We start from the raw sequence: 19,924 nt of genomic DNA on the forward strand, positions 1-19,924 counted from the left end.
AAGAAACAAGTAAGGGCCACCCCAAGACTGTGAAATTGGCCATTGTTGGACCTTGGTTAGGATCTAACAAAAGCAAGCCCAGTGAAAGGGAACCAGAACCACCATATATTTACTATCTCAATGCTCTGCGTACATTAATATGACTTGTATTTATCTGATAGGCAAGGATCTGTCCTGATAAGAAATATTGCAGGAAATTCTCCCCTGGCACCCACCCCATGGTCAATGTAAACAGAGCTCAATCATGTAAGAATCAAATGTCCAAAGCTACAACTCATGGGCGGCAATCCATAGCTGCGGTTCGCAGCTAGACTTGCGTAATTTCATTTTCTCAACGGTATCTTGAATTCTATGCTGTTTGATAAATTATTGATGTTAGCAATTGAATAAATTTAAACCTCTAGGGGAATAATTGTTCGTGTTTTTATTGGTTGTTTGCTGTCATAAAATGATAATAACATTGCTAAAGTAAACCAAAGTCATGCATAACCTGTGGATGAGCAGATGGATTCTTGGGTTGCCACTTAATTCTAGGCTCAATCCAAGAATAGTTCGTTTTGATGACATTGCCTTCATGAAGTGGTCACTGAAGATATGAGTGCTGCAGCAAAGTGTGCTGAAGAAAGCAGATGGTGCCGGTGGGAGTTGCATAATCTGGTGTCAATTTGAGAGGATTACAAGTAAAGGGGTGGAATCTGGTCTGTCAATCAGATCATAGCCAATGAGGTCTCTGTGTGGGCATGGCCTTCTCCTAAGAATTCTGGGAAATCCTATATTTCCTCCTTGGAGGTGGAAGATACTTCTCTCTCTCTGCTCACTCACTGGGAGACAAGGCAGCTGACAAGACACATGGAACTATGCTAGTGCCCTGACCTGCAGAAGCCACATGGACCTACTCTGATGCAGCCCTGGGTGCTGGAGAAGTCACGTAGATACCCCTGCCAGCACTGAGATGTTTACAATGCCACTGGATCCAAAGACTTTCTACTCACTGGTCTGTGATCATCCTGCATTCGGCATCATGGCATGTGGTTCGTGAATCTGAAGAGGACTTTATAGATTGGTATTGGACATAAGGGCTGATTTCGGACTTATAAGATTGGACTGGACTGGGTTGGGATGTTTTATCATTGTTCAATTCCTCTTGTATATAAACCTCTTTCTTATATGCATATGAGTTTCTATGGATTTGTTTCTCTAGCCTACCAGACTAACAGTCTCTGGCTATAAATTGGAATCATGTCTAGGGTCTTAACGGGTTGTATTCAAACAAGCAGCCATCTAAGTGAGTCAACTAAGTCCACATGGAAGAAGCACACCAGCTTGGGTGATTCAAAGATGACAAATAACAAAATCCAAATAGGATGAAGGGACAGTATCAGAACTTAACCTATGAACACCCAATTTGTAGAAGGCTATGGAGGACAGTGGGAGCCCAAAATCCATCTGCAGAGTACATATTCAAATTAAACCTCTGACAGACCCCCTCTGGCCACAGTTGAGGGATGAGAACAGCCTTTCTCTCAGACAGAGATTATTGTAAACTTGATGATGGAACTACAGTATGACATGATATCTGGTCAGTTGACCTCCTTCTTCACTGATCTTGAATTTGCTCTAGGCTTAAATATTTCTCACTTGTTCCACAATAGAAGATTTTTCTCTGACTTATTTTAATATTGCTGGAGGCCTTTTCTTTCTTCTTTTTTTTGTTTTGTTTCTTGTTTTTTATTGTTTCTGTATGTTTCCCAGTTTATGAAACACAGAAGTAGCAGATGCATAAAGGCAATAATTGATGAAATAGCTTACTGGGATCGGAGGGGAGGTTGAGGGGAAATGGGGAGCAAATAATGAATACAGGAAGGAGAAGGGTGCACTAAAATTGATTGTGATGATAGATATACAACTGTTTTTAAAAGCAACTTAACTATGGAAGTGTATGATATATGAATTTTATATCAATAAAATTATTGGAGGAGAAATGGAGGACCAATAGAAATCTAACATGGGAAAAGAAGTAAAAGATGTAAATAACATGAATAATTAATGAAATGGGTGACTTCACAACAGGACCAATACAAATAAGAAGAATAACAGAATACGATGAAGAACCATACGTCAACAAATTTGAACACCTAGAAGAAATGGACAAGTTTTTTAACTTTTTATTACGAATTGGGTGGGGGTTTACAATTGAGATAATCATTTCTTTATTCAACAACATAAACAACTTAGTCAACCTCCCAATAGCTTGCCCTGTCCCCCACCCCACTTTTGTTCCTTCTCCCTCCTATAGAATTATTATGTTCCTCTTCATCCAAGTTAACACCAGTCTACCCTCTACCTGGATCCTAAGTGCTATTGGCCTGATCTTGGGCAGTTCAAAGCTACTAGCTGCTCCAAAGGAGAGAAGAGGCTTTCTGATGTAGACAGCGACAGTCCTGAAAATCCATGGGGGACTTCTACCCTGTCCTTGAGGGTAGCTGTGAGTTGGAATTAACTTGATGGTGGTGAATCTTTTGTTTGTTCAAGACATGGAACCTTTCTTTTGATCTTTTCTTTTTTAACTGTGGTCTTCAAGGGCATTCGTCCTTCTGTGATTGACTAACTTCATGCCACGTAATGTCCTCCAAATCCATCCACGCCATGAAGGGTTTCACAGTTTCATCCTCAGTCTTAGTGGTGTGTTCCACTATGTGTATGTACCAAAACGCATTTATCCGTTCTTCCACAGGGGGATATTTAGGCTACTTCCATCTTCTTGCTCTCATGAATAGTGCAAAATGGGAAATTTTCTTGAAACTCACAACTTACCTAAACTAGCCCTGACTGAAGTAGAACATGTGAACAGGTTCATACAAAAGAAGAAATTGATCAGGTCATTGAAAAACTCCCAACAAAAAGAAATATAAGCTCAGATGGTTTCACTGGCAAATTCTACCAAGCAAGCAGAGAAATGCTGACACCAATACTAATCAAATTATTACAGACTGTAGAAAAGTATGAACTACTCCCACATTCAGGTTGTGAAGGAAGCAGAACCCTGATGTAAAAACTAGGCAAAGACATCACTAAACAAGAAAATTACAGACCAATATCCCTCATGAACATAGACGCAAACATTTCCAACAAAATGCTAGCCAATAGAAGCCGACACATAGCAAAAACATAACACATCATGACCGAGTGAGGTTCATACGGTAGTGATGTCAGGGTTGTGGATTAAGCCATTGACCATAGGTCACTGGTTTGAACCTACCAGCTGCTGTGCAGGGGACAGGTCAGGCTATCTCCTCCTGTAAAGATTTACAGTCTCGAAACCCAAAGCGGCAGCTCCAGCCTACCCTACGGAGTTACCATGAGTTGAAATCAACTTGATGCCAGTGAGTTTTTGGGGTTTGGTATGCATGAAAAGATAATTCAACATTAGAAAACAAATCAATCTATTCCGCCAAATTTTAAAAAATAACAATAGGAAAAGAGCTATATGATCACATCAATGGACACCAAAAAACACATTTGACAGAAGCCAATAACGATCCCTGATAAAAGTACTCACCAAATAAGAATAAAAGGGAAACTCCTCAACCACTTAAAAGCATTTTAAAAAACCATTTGCTCTAAGCCAGGGTATTTTCAATGAGTTCGTGGACATAGGAAAGCTGGGTGATGAATAGAAAGGACCCAAGAAGGAGCGATGCATCTGAATTGGGATGTCGGCAAAGAATATTGAAGTTGCCTGGGTCACCCAAAAAAACAAGTGCATCTGTCCTGGGAGGATGCGCCTTACAAGAGCCGGTGGCAGACCCCCTCTCACTTTTGGGCACCAGTCCCTGAGAACATCATGCGATCCTGCCAGGGAAAACGGAGCAGCTCTGCTCCAAGCCACTGCTTTGCTTCTGGGCTTCTCAGGGGCAAGGACCTGGCCTGCAGACTCAGCCAAGGCACACGGCTTCCAGGTCCAAGTAGCAGTTTGCAGATGGCCGCGACACAGGAGGGGGGGGCGTAGGGCGTGGGGGGGCCTCTCCCAGTAGAGGAACTGCAGCTGGGGCACTGTGCTTGCATCTAGGAAGTGGTTCAACGTCTGGCTTCCTGTCCATAACCACACCCGCCAGGGTTGCACTCACACACACACACCTCACTCCCCTCCCCTCACCCCCACCTCACTGGATGCCTTTGTGCACCAGAGCAAGCTGCACGTGGAAGACTTCTGGAACCCGAAGGAGGGGGGAGCAGTGGAGTTCCCCTTTAAGAAGTCTGCTAAGGGTCTGGAAGCAATGCAAGTCAGGGGATTTGGCGGGGCGTTCTATATTGGGAATGAGAGAGCACCAACAGCAAAGAACGAGTATTAGTGCAAGTCAGGAGACAAGTGATACAACTGTGGAGCTCTAGACTGTCATACTCACACATGCAAATGGATAACCCAGCCTAAGAAGTGTCACTTCCGCCAAAGCATCAGCCAGGAAGTAGCCCCATGCCCACTGAAGGTCCTGCAGGCCCCCAGCTCATGGGGAAGTCAGCCTACTTTCAGCCAGAAGAGATTTACAGCCCAGGCCTGCTCTAGAGGCCCAGAACTGAGCCCCAGGGGGTGAAAGTTATCATTCCACTATCAGGCAATTCAAGGAGCAGGCATTAATCAGCAGAGTGGAGCAAAGGGGGTAGGGTGGGTAGGCGGCAGGTAGCATTGCCTTGTATCTCAGGCTGCCACAGCATCACCGTCTCTTCCCTTCTGATGGGGGCCGGGGGTTAGATGTGAAGCAAAGGAACTCCAACTAGACTGAATCCAAATGCAACTGAGGGCTTTTAGGAGAAAGTCCCAGCATCTGCCAGCGTTGTCTTTGGCTCCCATCTCAGAATCCCTGGTTTTTGAAAGCGGCCTGCATAGGGAACTTTCTTCTTAAAGATGGTCACAACCAAAATCTACTACATTCTGTGGGAGGGGATCTCTTTGGGGTAGGGCAGAGGTTTTCCAGATCTTGTCTGCCCATAACCTACCCTTGGAAAATGGTGCTAGACACTGTCGCAAACAGCGGGTTGCGATGGTGTGCCAAAGGGCTGGTTGAAGGTCTGCTGCAGACCTGGTGCTCCTAAATTCCTCACCACCCCATTCTGAGCCACTGTGGTTCAATGCATTTGCTCCCATAGATTACTACATCTTGGGTCCCACTTTCTTCAGAATGCCAACTTCATTAGCTATGTGCAAAGGATGCATCTTGTGCATTTTAGCTTTTTTTTATCTTAATACAAATATTCTGAGTTTTCATATTTTTCTATTTAATCTTAAGGACATCATTCCTGTACTCAGGAATGTTCCCAGGTACATGAGCAATCTCTGGGATTAATTGGCAGCAGTTCCAGGACTGCACAACAAGAATATTTTGTTGCTGATGTTGCGTCATCTCGAAGAACCACCATTTGGAGTGTATAGTCTACTGAACTACCTCACTTTTGCCAATTAGAGCTGCTGATTCTGCCAATGTGCCCACTTGAAACCCCTCCACCTTGAAAATGTGCCATGGGTGGCTAGATGTATATTGAGCTTCCCCAAGACTTGATCTCCTACTGAAAGACTGGGAACTCATGCCAACAGGAAAGGGGTGGCAAATTGGGAGAGGCTAGGCCAGGTGAAAGACTCGAGAGTAAGCCAAGTTTAGGTGAAAGTTATCCTACTTCGGTAAGTAGCAGCTGAGCTGAGGTCTAGGGTCATGAATGAAGAAAGTATTTTTAACCTGGCAGTGGTCATGACTATGCAACTCTTCTTAATGCGATTGTATGTGAATTATATGCCAATAATAATGTTGGGAGAAAAAAAAAACATGAGTGAGTGGCAATCTACAGTACAACCAAAAGTGGGATTCAAATAATTTAGCAACTGGTTCACTGCCCTAGTGACTGTCTTAAGTATTTTTCAAATACCAATAACCATTAATACTTAAATAAGAACAATAAAAAGGTACATAAAACTAGACTAGATTGCAAGAGTGCTTTGAAATATTAATGAGAAAATACTGAATAATACCTGACAAAAGCAATAAAGCTGTTATTTAAGATATTTCCATATTGCTTCTTCATGGCAATAGTCTTCACCTTGATTGGAGCCCCATCGGCTGTGTGATTTGTCCTTAACCATCTTTCACTGTATTGTGTTTGCTATCACACCAACAGGTGGCTTCTCTTCTCTGAATGTGTTATGTTCCTCTTTGAAAAAACGTTTGCCACTTTGGCTGAACTTACAGCAATTGTTCTAACAGCTTTGAGCTCGTGGAACACTTTTGGGACTTGCATCTCTCACTCTGGTATCTCCTGGAAATTTGGGGTGTGGTGCAAAGCCGAGGTGAATGGCAGCCTGTCGCCCTCCCGATGTTTGGCACTTCTTTCTATTGATGTCCTACGTTTGCTTCCTGATGTGACAGACACGAGGGACTAAAAATGTAGGGTTTCATCAAAAGTGTGATGAGTTTTATGAAATAAATCAGTATTACAAACATGGTCCTGTCTCATTTCTTATGCCGATGGACGATATGTTTATACCTACAGGTGCTTACCATGCACGATTGCGCAGTGAACATTACAAAAGAGTCGGGAATGTAAACGTGTGATTTCCACACCGGGCAGCTGCCCAGCAGCCCAACTTAGAGAGAACCCTGGTTACAAGTGCCGTTTTTAACAACCAGTCAGCCAAACTCAACAACAACAAAACTGGTTGGTTCTGCCCAACCAGTGCAAACCGGTGGGATCCCACCACTGATACAACTATTGGTCACTGCCTATATGAAGGAACGAGAACAATGGAAATTGATTGACGATACCTGGAAACAATTAGTCCGATGGGCTAGAGGACAAGTATCCACAGTGCTGAGACCAGAAAAACTAAATGATGACCATCTACACGACCAGCTGTTCTGAAGGGGGCCCTATTAAAAGGCCTTGGACAGGAACCCTGGTGGTGTAGGTTGGGCTGTGATCCCGTGGTCAACACCATGGAGCGATTTTGTTTTCCACTGGGTCTCCCAGCTGTGAAGCACAGGAGGAGTGGATGCATAAGGATAATAACGGATACAAGGGGGTAGAGGGAATACAGGGGGAGGAGGGAAACAGGGAGGGAAAAGGAGACCTAGGAAGTAACTAATGAAGATGGGGGGCGGTGGGAGCACTAGAACAGGTTGTGATTACATGAATCATCATACAGAGATTTAACGATCGGGGAGAAGGGATACTCTAAAATTGATGTGAGGTGACTGTACAATTCCCCGTCATATGATTGAATGATTAAACTATTGAATTATATGATATGTAAATTACTTGCCAATAAGAAAATGTAAATTACTTGCCAACAAGATATGATTGAATTTATTAAACTATTGAATTATATGATATGTAAATTACTTGCCAATAAGAAGGGCCTGGATAAAGTGGGAGAAAAAAGTGGAACAAAACTCAAAATAAAAGAAACTAAGCTTACTAGTCAGATTGAGACTGGTAAAACTCCAAGGCCATGGCCTTCAGTGATTCCCTTCAAGTCTGGATATTAACTCACCTCCATGGCTCAACTATCCACCAAATAATAGACAGATTACAAAGGGAACAATAACACCAAAGAGGTATGATCATAAATAACCAAAAGGGTAGTAGCAACGCTAGTGAGGTATACACACCTTAAAATAACCAACCATTTAAGACCAAACGGGATGCAATTACCCAAGGAAAAAGTTCAGAAGGGTTAGGAAATAAATAGGAATGGAAACATGTAATTGTGGGAATTGCGATCAATGAGATGAAACAAATGTGTGTGGTTGTTAGTGGAAAACTTTATGCTCTATAGACTCTATAGACCTTCATGCACTCCACAAGAAAAAAAAATTTTTATTCATCTTGGCACAACTAAGCTATAGTGTCCACAGATAAAGAAACACAAGAAAGAGGCGACTACAAAACTCAGCATACCCTAAGTTTGGGGAAGAGAGAGAGGGAGAGGTTTGATTTACATAAGATGTTTCTGGGATGTCACCAAAGTTTGATTCCTTGACCTGAGTGGTAATGATAGGGGTTTTGCCTTAAGTGACTCGTTAAAATATATACTTTATGCTGTTATCTGTATGTCTTTTATTCGATAGTTTTTTAAAAGGTGTAAAATGAAAACAAAGAAACAACTGAGCATTTGTCCTCTGAAAACTCTGGGGGCTGCAATTGCAAAAGGAAAACATTTGGGAGGGGGGGGTTACAATATATAGGGCCACCAAAAAGTAAACCATTTGGGACTGAAAGGAAAGTGGACAGTGCGAGGGGTCTTGACAATTCCCTTGGAATCAAAAACTTAATAAAATATGCAAGTTGTAGGAAGAAGGGCAGAAGAGTGGGAGATGGGTGATGTCAGAAAGCGTCATTTGTAGAATCAGTCCAGGCTTTCCTTAGGGATTGTAAAAATTATTCACCCCCAGAACACTGACGCTATGAAAGTCTTTTACCTAGTCTAATGCCTACGCCACTTCGCACCACATCAGGATCCCAGGAGAAACTTCAGTTGGCATGACTGCGTGGGAGAAAACTTCTTGAGACCTGCAGGAGAAATGACAAAAGTCTCATGAGGCACCCACCCTTCCTTTTCAGGGACCCAGGAGCCTGGGCGGTGTGGTGGGTTAGCGTTGGGCTGCTAACCACAAGATGAGCAGTTTGAAGCCACCGGATGCTCTAGAGAAGAAAGATGAGGTTTTCTACTTCCACAAAGACTGAAAGTCTCTGAAACTCACAGGAGCAGTTTGACTCTATCCTGTAAGGTCTCCGAGTCAGCGTGGAATGGATGGCAATGAAACCAGAGCCCAAGTCACCCTGTATCTTATCATCACACTGATGTCAGCTTGGCCAAAGACCAAGAAGAGGATCTGCCAGTCACAGGCCAGAAATAAAATACATTACCTCATCATGAAGCGACGGAGTCTCCACATGTCCTGGAGGGAAAAAAAGAGAGAAGTGACCCAGTTAGGACCAAAGAAGTATCATTATGAAGGATGGTCTGTAATATCTGAATTCCATAACTATGTGCACCCTCCAATGTCTCTGACGTTGAAAAGACTAGGTCAATGCGGATTGGAACTCACTTGATGGCAGTGAGTTGGATTTTTGGCTGGAGTGAAACCTGGGTGGTTACCCTTCTTAGACCTTGGGCATTAGAGCAGGTCGGGGGTAGGGGAAGTCAGGTGGCACATAGCAGGTACTTCGCAGAGCCTGGTTACCTTTGTGAGCCTTGAGGTGAATGCAGATCCCCAAGAGAAGGAAGATGATCCCAAACAGGAAGGCTCCAACTCCGCTTAGGATTTTCCTCCAAGAATATTCAGATTGAGCTCCTAAAGGAAACGGATTCTAAAGTCAGGGGGGGGGGGGGGGGGAGGGGAGGAAAAAACCTCCCACTCTCTGATGCATCTTCCTGCCTTCGAAACAAACCAACCACTGCCATGTCCTGGGTTCTGACCCACAGCAACCCTGAAGGAAGGAGAAGAAGGGCCCCGTACGGTTCCCAAGGCTGCTGCATCTTCCTCCCACAGAGAACCACCAGCCATCTGGCTAGCCCTTAACCACTGCCCCACCAGGGTTCCTCCAGAACCTGCGCTGGGTGCCAAGTTCAATGCTACATAGAGAAGGAATGGACTTAGAAATGGCTCCATGAGTCTCAGGTGTGCACACATGAAGTGTTCTTCTGTCTGTTACGGCTCCTTATAATCTATAAGAATGGCCCCTAAATACTAAGACTACCACACCTTTTCCCCAAGGACACTTGCCAAAGCTTTGCACCTTTCAAAGGTACAGGATAAGCATCTGTTATGCCTACTTCCACGCTAGCCCAGGGCCTCCAGCTCTCTGCCACTACCCCAGGTTGGGAGCAAGGGGGAGAGGGTGTTGTGAACAAGAAAGGTGCAGAGGTGACAGAGCCCCCCACCCCCGCCAATGGAGTCGATTTGATCCTGAGTCAGGCCCAAAGAGTACAAGAAGCTGACTCTCACTCCACTCCACAGAAACAGGGATCAGCAGGCTGGAGTGGTTAACAAGGCAGGTGTAGACATCTCCAAGTTCAGGGGTCATTTCCAGCATCACCATAGTCTGAAAAGTCCAATCTCCATTTCGGATAAGGCCAGTCGACACGACTCCAGCTCTCTCTTCCTGCCCATTCCGAAACCACCTGATGTCGATGTCCCCTGGATAGAAATCTGTCACAGAGCAGAGCAGCAAGTTGGGGTGCTGCAGAGACGGGGGCTTCTCTGGATACACCATCACTTCTGGGGTCACTGGGAGGGGAAAGAAAGGTAAACATTGTGAGGGGAAGCCACTAAGTTTCTTTAGAAATGAATCTCTGTCCCTAATCCCATCCCAGACACCAGTAAAAGCAGGAAGAGTCGGGAAATCCCAGCCCCAAGACTCAGGAATTGGATGTGCCAATGGCCCAAGAAGGACTTTACACCATTCCATAATTCTCTCTTCGATGAGAATACACAGTCTTTAAATCCCTGAGGGCTTTACAGGTCTAGGACCCAGCCCCCAGTAACTTGACCTAGGAGATTAATGAATGGGTCACTTTTGAGAATGGAACTTACATACTGATCATCCTACTGATAGCCTTCTATCCTAAAGCAATTTCCTAAGTGAGGAAGATGGATCATGACCAGATTTACCAGAGAGGTTTCCTCGAGCCCCACCAGATCCCATCTTCCCCCTCACCTTTTCTCCCTACTGTGAAGGGAGCTCCCAGTTTATAGTTGTGTCTGCAGAGTGTGTCCACAGAGGCTCTGCTCCTCTCCAATATATCCGTCCGGTTGTTCCATAGCTCCGCATCAGGTTTCCCCAGCTCCGTCAATGCCACAAACATCCCCACGTCACTGTCGAAATGTGCATACTCCTCCAGGTTAAAGATGAATCTAACAACAAAATGCACCTTCTCTGTCCCGTTGGTGAAGTAACAGTCAGCCTTTGCCTGGATCACAAAATCTTCTGAAAACAAAACCGAACAGAAAAGAACCATGAACCAGCCTTCACCTTTAGAACATTCATGTCTAGTAAACGGGACCAGAGCACAAGGATTTGAGAGGCAGTCTTTTGAAAGTCTAACGGTGTCTTGGAGTGGGGTGGGGGGCAATAGACTGCTCCATCCCAGGCTGCAGGAAGAACAGTGGGGAATTGTAGGAGGTGAGCCTCTCAGTCACCAATGCTGAGCACTACAGGGGTCTAAGTGCTGGTAGGTTAGCAGGTCCTGGGATATGGAACCCTGAGAGAAAAGGGGACTGGTCTGATGAATTATAATGGCCTACTCATTATTGAACCAAGAGATACACATTGACTCTGGGTCGGAACACTGTTAGGCTGGGAACTATTCATGTTTGTTTGTTTGTTTGTTTGTTTGGTGTCTATCTATATAAGATAGGTAGGATAAGCAATTCCACAGCGAAGAGAGAAGGGAACCATGGTTGGGGAAGAGGTGGGGGCGGGGGTTGGGAGGGGAGGAGGTTGGGATGGAGAGGTGAATGGAGAGTCAATAACAACAGAGACAGGGGAACAGCAAGGGTTCTAAAACTGATGGTGAGGAGAGTGTAGCATCCCAAGAGGAATTACTGAGAGGTGAACAATGGGTAAGCATGGTAGTGGGGCAGGAGGAAAGAAGAAAAAAGTAAAAATTATATATGTAGAGGTTTAAATATATATATGTAAATATATAAAGATAGGTATATTTGTCTATGTATGTGTATATATATGTAAATAAAACAAGGAAGTAGATGGACTTTGGGCCTCTGCTAAAAGCTTACCTAAGTACAAGAATGGTTTATTCTAATAATGTGGCACTGTATGATACTTCCCTACACAATCACTGAAGACAAATGGGTGCATAAGTAAATGAGGTGACGAAAACTGATGGTGCCTGGCTATCAAAAGATATAGTGTCTTGGGTCTTAAAGGATTGAAGTTAAATAAGCGATCATCTAGCAGGGAAGCAACAAAGCCCACATGAAAGAAGCACACCAGCCTCTGTCATCATGAAGTGTTGCTGGGAAAAGGTATCAGAAGTTCAAAAACAAGCAACCAAATCGGTGTGAAGGGATGTGGGCAAAGCGTAGACCCCAAACCCACCTGTAAGATAATTGGACAGTCCCTCACAGAAAGGCCACATGGAAGGGATGGTATATCCAGGGAGTGATATAGCACTGATGAAACACATAACTATCCTGTATTTCTTTAATATTTCCTACCCTTACTATAACAGTCTTTGTTTTGCTTCATTAATCTTGTTAGACCTCCATAGGTTTATTTGTATAATTAATAATGTTTGATGCATGAAAGCCAAGATAGATAATATTACAGAAACAGTACTAGGAGTAATGATTTCCTGAGGGTTACAGGGAGAGGTGGGGGGGGGGGGAGCTGATAGCAATGATGGCGGTATAACCCCACTCGAGGGGACCGAATAACAGAATTACAGGTGAATGGATACATTGGATGGTGTGAGATACAGCAAATAATAATAATAAAATATAATAATAAAGTTTCCCAGGGAGTAAGATTAGGAAATGGAACTGATATCACAGAGTTCAAGAAGAAAGAAAATGCTTTGAAACTGATGGTGGCAGCACTTGTAAGATTATGCTTAATCTAACTAAATTATGGATTGTTATACTAGCTGTAGAAGCTCCCAATAAGATAATTAATAAATATATAAATTTTCTAAAGTAGGTGCTTCTCCGCATAGATCCCACCCTGATTCCTCTTAGCAAACTGATATTCATGATGCAAAGACGCCGAGGCCCATCCTACCAGAACAGCCAACCAGGAGGCACGTTAAAGAGGCAAGCCAAAGAGAAAGTCTCGGGAGACAAAAGCGTTCATTCATCTGTTTAGCTAACAAATATTTATTGACTATGCCAGACACTTAGCACTGGTGGTAGAGTGGTTATGTGTTGGGCTGGGATCTGCATGACCAGCAGTTCGAAACCAACAGCAGCTCCACAGGAGTACAGACTGGGGCTTCCTACTTCCATAAACAGTTCCAGTCTCAGAAACCCACAGGCTGTCGCTGTGAGTCAGCCTTGACCCCATGGCTGTCAGGTTGGTGTGATTTAGGCCAGACACCGTGCTAGGGTTCTCCCGGGCAAGCTTTCAGAAGGCTAGTATTTTAAGTCCCTTTGTTACAAAGTCAAGAAGATGCATTCCCACATAGAAATAACTCAAGAAAAATCGTTCGATAAATTCATTCTGCAAAAAAAAAAAAATAGGGGGAGGGGATGGGAAAGAGGTAAAGAAACAAAAAATAGGGGCAAGAAAGTGTAAAAATTAAACTTCCCTGCTACCTTCCACTCACTGAATTTTCTCCCAGAATTTTGCTGTGGGGTCTCTTACTTAGATACCTCAGCCTACCCATTGGCTCTAACCATTACTTCTACTGATCCTGAAAAAAAGCTAACATCAACCCCCAGTCTGAAATACCTTCCATTATGATTGCTATTATTACTATTAGCATCACCATTGTGATCCTCCATACGCTTCATTCCAGTACTCGCAATAGCATGATGCTAAGAACCAGATCTATGAGGTTACTTTAAACCTCCTAGGATTTTGCTAGCAGACGCCATCACTAAAAATGGTAGAAACAAAGATTCAATTCTACCTCCCATTATGATTTTGCTTGTAAATCACCTTACTGATCTTGATACTGATTAGTTTAAACGAAGTACTGGATTCCATATACGGTGCCGCATTTCTAATTCGCTCCTGTTTCCAAGAGTTACTCAGCTTTCCAAGGCATTTTTACTAATTTTCACTTTTCATACGAATAAGGATGATTCTTATTTCTATCACTCCCTCGCTGCGAAAGCAACTCATGGCCACCAGCTCATAGTGAAGAACAAGGTAGAACCTCCCCTGTGCGTTTCCGAGACTGGAATTCTTTATGGGAGTAGAAGGCCTCGTCTTTCTCCCTTGGAGCAGCTGGTGGTTTCAAACTGTCGACCTTACAGTTAGCAACCCAACAAGGAACCACTATGCCACTGGGGCTCCCTTTTATATCTATAGGAAATAGTACTTGTATTAGATTTGAAGAACTAGTCTCTTTTTCTTAAGAGAGAAAAACGGGTTACTTGTTTAAGTTCTAGTGCTTACTCAGCTGCAGCAATGGGCTCAAATATAAGAACAATTGTGAGGCTGGTGCAGGATCAGACAGTGTTTTGTTCTTTTGTTCACAGGGTTTCGATGAGCTAGAACCAACTTGACTATATCAAATGCTATGTCAAGTCATTTTACCCAGACATGACACTTCCCCTCCCTGAACCTGCTTGACCCCATGGATAAAAATGAGTTTGACTTTACATCCAAGAGCATCAAGCTTTCCGAGTTGCCAATGCCACAAACATCCACATATCCATGTCAAAAAGCATAGCCGTAAGTGCAAAGAGACACAGAAGATAATCTAAAGCGCAAGACATTTATTAAAGTTTTAATATGCAAAGAGAAAAACAATACTACCAACTTGGCATACCAGACTCATTCGAATGGATGTCACTGGCAGGGGAAAGAATGAGAATGGAGACTTTATAGAAGCGTCCTTACTCAGACCGGTGACTAGAAGGTGCCGTGAACTCACTAGGCTCACCGGGTAAGATTAATTCAGTTCCTATTCAATTCAAAACAACAAAAACCATGAAGGTACATTCACGCTGAGTTACTAGTGCAGGTTATTCAGTGAAGAGCTTTGGAAAGAAATGGCACTTGAGACTTGAAGGATAATTGCCACTGATCTGGAGATGTGATTGACTTTCATTTCTAACTGCACAGATTACTGAGCAGAGGCAAAGTCAGGGGCATGCTTCCTGGGTTCGCTCTACTCATCGCTCTCCGAGTAGCTAATTTCAGATGAAGCTACAATTTCCAGCTCCTCGCCATTTCTAGTCTCCTCTATTTCCTCTCACATTCTCAATCAGGAGAAGAAGGGGGGAAAGTTCCGAATGTTTAGACATCGTTCGTGACGTTTTTTTCCCCAAATGTATTGTTTAATGGACACTATAAGCTCAGAGTGGTTTCTATTCTCTAATTGTAATTCTCATCTCCCACTAGGTCTGTTCCTCTTTTGTCACTTTAAGACTTTGACATTCAAAGTGGGTTCTGCTGTTAGCACATCACATCCTGTTTTCTGCTGATAAAGATGGGTGTTCGTGGTCTAAGAATGCGTCCTATTGGTATAGCTTGTCTTCTCAGCGGGAAAAAGAATGAGGAAAAAACACGTACCAGTAACCTGAGGAAAGGGATCAGGTAGCCAACTTCTCCACGCTGCTTAGTAGGATTCTGACCATATCATAGAGACTTAATAAATGCCAGAAGAAATAACCTTTGTGTTCAATTTCTTTCGTGCCCAGTTGGGTACCCCAACTGAATGCATCCAGAAACAATAACAATTAGAGAAAACCCCTGACTGTAGAAGGGCAACTCCTCTCAGACTGACTCCAGATGGTATCCTCCTCGGTGACTGAGAACGACGCTGTAGAGGGTTCTGAGCAGAAAAAAACTGTTTCCCTTCTTCCTGCCTCCCTGCGCCTGGAATCTGTGGCTTGGACCCAGAAATCTTTCTGTCTCAGCTGCCCATTGCATGAGAGAAGACGAGAGGAGGGTGGGTTTCTGTCAAAGAACATTGCTCTTTGAAGCCAGCAGACATTCCAGTCCGGTCTGTGACCCAGAACTACAGAGAAAGGCAGACTGTCCCCACCCCCACCAACCAAATATATGAACCAAAAAGAAGTGAGAGAGAGAGAGAGAGAGAGAGAGTGAGAGAGAGAGAGAGAGAGAGAGAGAGAGAGAGAGAGAGAGAGAGAGAGAGAGAGAGCGCAAGAAGAAGAAAGCTGAAGGGAGGAAAGGGAGGGAGAGAGGGAGGGAGAAAGAAATTGCTATGTTCTTACCTGGAGAGTCTCTACCTTGAGTCACAGAGGAATCCAGCCTGATCAGAATCACTAATAGAGCCACCACCAGGGAAACCCACCCAGAGCCCATTCTGTCACAGAAAAAAACAAAACCGTCAAAACAGGTTAACCTCCTGAGAATGGAGCTTGCCCACACACAACTCGGTCAAAATGTATGCATTAAGAAGAATATAGATATCTTCCTAGTCTCTTCAGCATTGGAAGCTGCTCAGGTCCAGCACCAATCAAGATGACAGTGTTTTGCATCACCAGGTGCTGGGTAGAGTCCTTTCAGAGAGTCATGAAATAACTCAAGATCTGTTTACCTACAGAGGCACTGGCGAGAGTTCAGGTGTAAGGAAAATTGACTGGAGGGAGAAGAAATTTAAAATGCGTTCCATAAGAGGGCGGTCCTAGGAGAATCTGACAGTTTTTATTGTGTATTGTTTCCATCCTCTTTAGTACTGTTCCTGCCCTGTTCTGACCAACAGGGTCTCTTCCCTATGGCATGAATGGCACTGCCAATGAAATGTATGCGATTAAGAAGGATGGTTCTGTGTACACGCCTTAATGTGGGTTGGTAAAGGAAATAGTAGAAGTAGGAGAGAGAGAGACTAACCAGAAGAATGAAACTCCCTGTAACCTGGGAGAGTTTAACACACACACACATACACACACATACACACACAAACACACACACACGCGCACCATACATAGAGTAAGGTTATAAAAAAATAAAGTGTTACTGTGTTAGGCCGGGTTCACTAGAGAAACAAATCCAAGAGAGAGCTTATCAAGTAAGACTTATGGACAATCTCTGTTGAGTGGATGAAATACACATCTTCAAAAGAAAAGACACCAATATTCACAAAGAGTTGGTCATTTTTTTATCCCAATCTTAATTCAAAGGAATTTAATTGCTGATACTTAAGACAGCTATAGCAATGTACAATGTCGTCACTCTGAATTAACTGGATTAATAATGGGGGAAAAAAGAACTAATTATATATCGAGCAAACAGCCCAGCCCTGTCCAGATCAAGTCCATAAGTCCAATATTAATTAGTCCATAAGTGCGATTCTAGTCTTCAGTCCCTCTTCAGGCTCACGCAGCCACATGCAACAATGCAGAATGCAGGAAGATCATAGGCTGGTCGTTGCAAACTCTTGTAGATCCTAAGGGGGTGGCTGCATCACAGGGTTCTCAGCTCTCAGTGTGGCTGTCCAGCAGGAAGATAAAAACAGAGAGGGAGAGTGGCCTACCTCCAGAGAGCCCAGAGAGCCATTTATATCAGGTTGCCCTCTAATCGAGCTGTGGTCTGATTGACAGGCTTAACTTTGCCCACATGTTCCTATAGGTGCCATGTTGGCACAAAAAAATAAACCTAATTATCACAGCTACTAAAATCTTTGAGAGTATACAATATAAGAAAATGTTCTGTTTTGTAACTAGTGGGACACTGATGATTTTCAATGAGATAGCCATGTTAAAGGTGGACACCTTATTTCAAAGAAGTAAAGGCTATATTGGGAATGAGAAAATGAAGGCAGAGGTGTTTAAATTCTTAAACAGTCTTTTAAGAATTTAGGAAGTAAAAGCAATGAAAAATGAGATTCTCACTTGAGACAAAAAGCAACAAAAATGGAAAAATATATTCAAAATAGAGAAAATGTTAAGTGGGAGGCATCTGTGGGCAGAAAACTTTGAAGATAATAAAGAGGCGAAAGGAGAAATACTGAATGAAACAGAATCCAAAGAATAAGAGAGAATGTCTGGCATAAGTATGGAAACTTTGGAGTGTCTGAAAATTTTAAATTCTGCACTTTTCATCAGTATTCTTCTACAGAATCTTTGATGAAAATATTCTAACTGTATAACCTTTGAACACACCCTGAATCCTACCCCTAGTTAATTAAGGTGGCATGCAAGATCTGGAATCTGACCCATCAGAAAAAGAATTCCTCTCCCCTGGAAGAGCACACCACATAAAGAAAAAGGTGCCGCGATGTGGAAGACATCATCAGAATTCACCAGCATCCTCCATTTCTTCAGCACTGACTAGACTTCTTGTCTGTCGGTTTATCACACTGCGTTGGCTTGGGTGTTGCTGTCATGCTGGAAGCTGTCTCACTGGTATTTCCAATAACAGCAGGGTATCCAAGGTGAACAGGTTTCATCAGAGTTTCCAGACTATGAAGGAGGAATAAGTTTTCCATGTCAAAGGAATTGGCCACTGAAAACCTTGTGGCATAACATTGCAGAACATTGCAGAATAGTGGCAGAACATTGCAGATATCATGGGGAAAGATTCACCCCTCAAGTTGGAAGGCATTCAGAACATGACTAAGGGAGAGCTGTTCTCAACAATGAACGTGGGGGTGGGAGGGGAATTAGAACTGATTGTGATGACGCATATACCACTCTTTTTAAATGTGATTTAACTTTGGAAGTGTCTGAAATGTGAACATTATGTGGTCGTTGTTTTATAATGAAGAGCTGTTACCAGGGGCTCAAGCAGAAAGAAAATGTTTTGAGAATGATGATGGCAACGAATGTACAAATGTGCTCCACACAATGGATGTCTGTATGGATTGTGATAAGAGCTGTGTGAGCCCCCAATAAAATGATTTTTTTAACTATTGAAAAAAATAAATCAAACTTGACCCATGGTTACTATGAGTGAAATGGAGGGTGTTTTGTTGTGCATGTTTTTGCCACAGTTTAAAAAATAATTGCACGAATAACAAGGAAGAAGAGTGTGTTCCAGAACTGACTTTGATGATGAGTGTACAGCCCTTCTTGATGTGATTGATTTATGGAGCTGTATGGCATGTGGATGAAGTACCAATTAAACTGTTTAAGAGAGAGAACTGCTCTCTCAACGTAGAGTCAATTATAATGATGTGGATTGAATAAACCTGTCGGGAATTTCATTTTCTGATGGAGCATGACTCAAAATGAAAAGAAACCATTGCATTAATAAATACAACATGGAATGCACAATGTATGAATCTAGAAAAATTGGAAGTCATCCAAAATTAAATAAAACACATAAAGATAGATTCCCCAACGTATTGGGGAACTGAAATGGACTGGTTTTAACTATTTTGAATCAGACAATCTTGTGATCTACTAGGCCAGGAAAGACAAATTCAAGGGGCATGGTATTGCAGTCGTCACCCAGACAGGCACTTCCAGCTCGGTATTGAAGTACAGTGCTGCCTGGGATAGGATAATACCAATACAGATACAAGGAAATCCAGTCAATACAACTATTATCCACATTTAACACCAATCACTAAAGCTAGTGATGAAGAAATCAAAGAAGTCTACCAACTTCTTCTGTCTGAAATTAATCAAGCATACCATCAACATGCATTAACAATTATTAGCAATTGGAATGCAAAAGTTGGAAGCAAGGAAAAAGGAACAGTAGTTAGAAAATACACCCTTGGTGATAGAAACGAAGCTGGAGCTGGCATGATACAAGTTTGCAAGACAACTTCTTCATTGCAAATGCATTTTTTCAACAGCATAAACAGTAACTATATATATGAACTTCTCCAATTGGAATAAACAGAAATCAAATTCAACACATCTGTGTGAAGTGATAATGGAGAAGCTCAATGTCCGTGAGGACGGCCAGTACTTTGGACGTGTTATAAGGTGAGACCTGTCCTTGGGAAAGGACATCATGCTTGGTAAAGTAGAACGGCAGCCAAAAAGAGGAAGCCCCTCCAGAAGATGAATGGATTGACACTGTGGCTGCAGCAATGGGCTCAAACAGCGACTGTGAGGATGGGCAGGAGCAAGCGCAGTGTTTCATTCTGTTGAACAAAGAGTTGCCATGATTAGAAGCCACCTCAATGGCACTTAAAAACAAGACTTCCTAGTCCCCTGGGACTATGTGACCTGATTCTGACCAATGTGAACAAAAAGCTTCTCATCTAAGCATTTAACTACCCTCTTGCTCCAAAAATAAGACAGTGTCTTATATGAATTTTGCT

General features: G+C 43.0%; 1 protein-coding gene across 1 annotated transcript; it reads right to left on the minus strand.

Annotated features, from left to right (window-relative positions):
- Nucleotides 1-9,150: 9,150 nt before the first annotated feature.
- LOC142452593 (HLA class II histocompatibility antigen, DO beta chain-like) lies at nt 9,151-16,008 on the minus strand. The gene is made up of 4 exons (XM_075553843.1): nt 15,918-16,008; nt 10,708-10,977; nt 9,996-10,277; nt 9,151-9,341 (listed from the first exon to the last, which is right to left on the minus strand). Exons 1-4 carry the CDS (start codon nt 16,006-16,008, stop codon nt 9,151-9,153), a joined length of 834 nt encoding a protein of 277 aa, XP_075409958.1.
- Nucleotides 16,009-19,924: the final 3,916 nt, after the last annotated feature.

This window comes from Tenrec ecaudatus, chromosome 7, assembly GCF_050624435.1.
Source record: "Tenrec ecaudatus isolate mTenEca1 chromosome 7, mTenEca1.hap1, whole genome shotgun sequence".
In the NCBI taxonomy this organism is placed as follows: Eukaryota; Metazoa; Chordata; class Mammalia; order Afrosoricida; family Tenrecidae; genus Tenrec; species Tenrec ecaudatus.

Bases quoted from the DNA above. Each gene is read 5' to 3' on its own strand.
- LOC142452593 (XM_075553843.1), bottom strand. From the start codon at position 16,008: ATGGGCTCTGGGTGGGTTTCCCTGGTGGTGGCTCTATTAGTGATTCTG. The intron at 10,278-10,707 runs GTGAGGGGGAAG...TTCCCCTCCCAG, and splicing joins CTTCACAGTAGGGAGAAAAG to TGACCCCAGAAGTGATGGTG. The intron at 9,342-9,995 runs GTGAGAGTCAGC...CGTTTCCTTTAG, and splicing joins CCCTGTTTCTGTGGAGTGGA to GAGCTCAATCTGAATATTCT.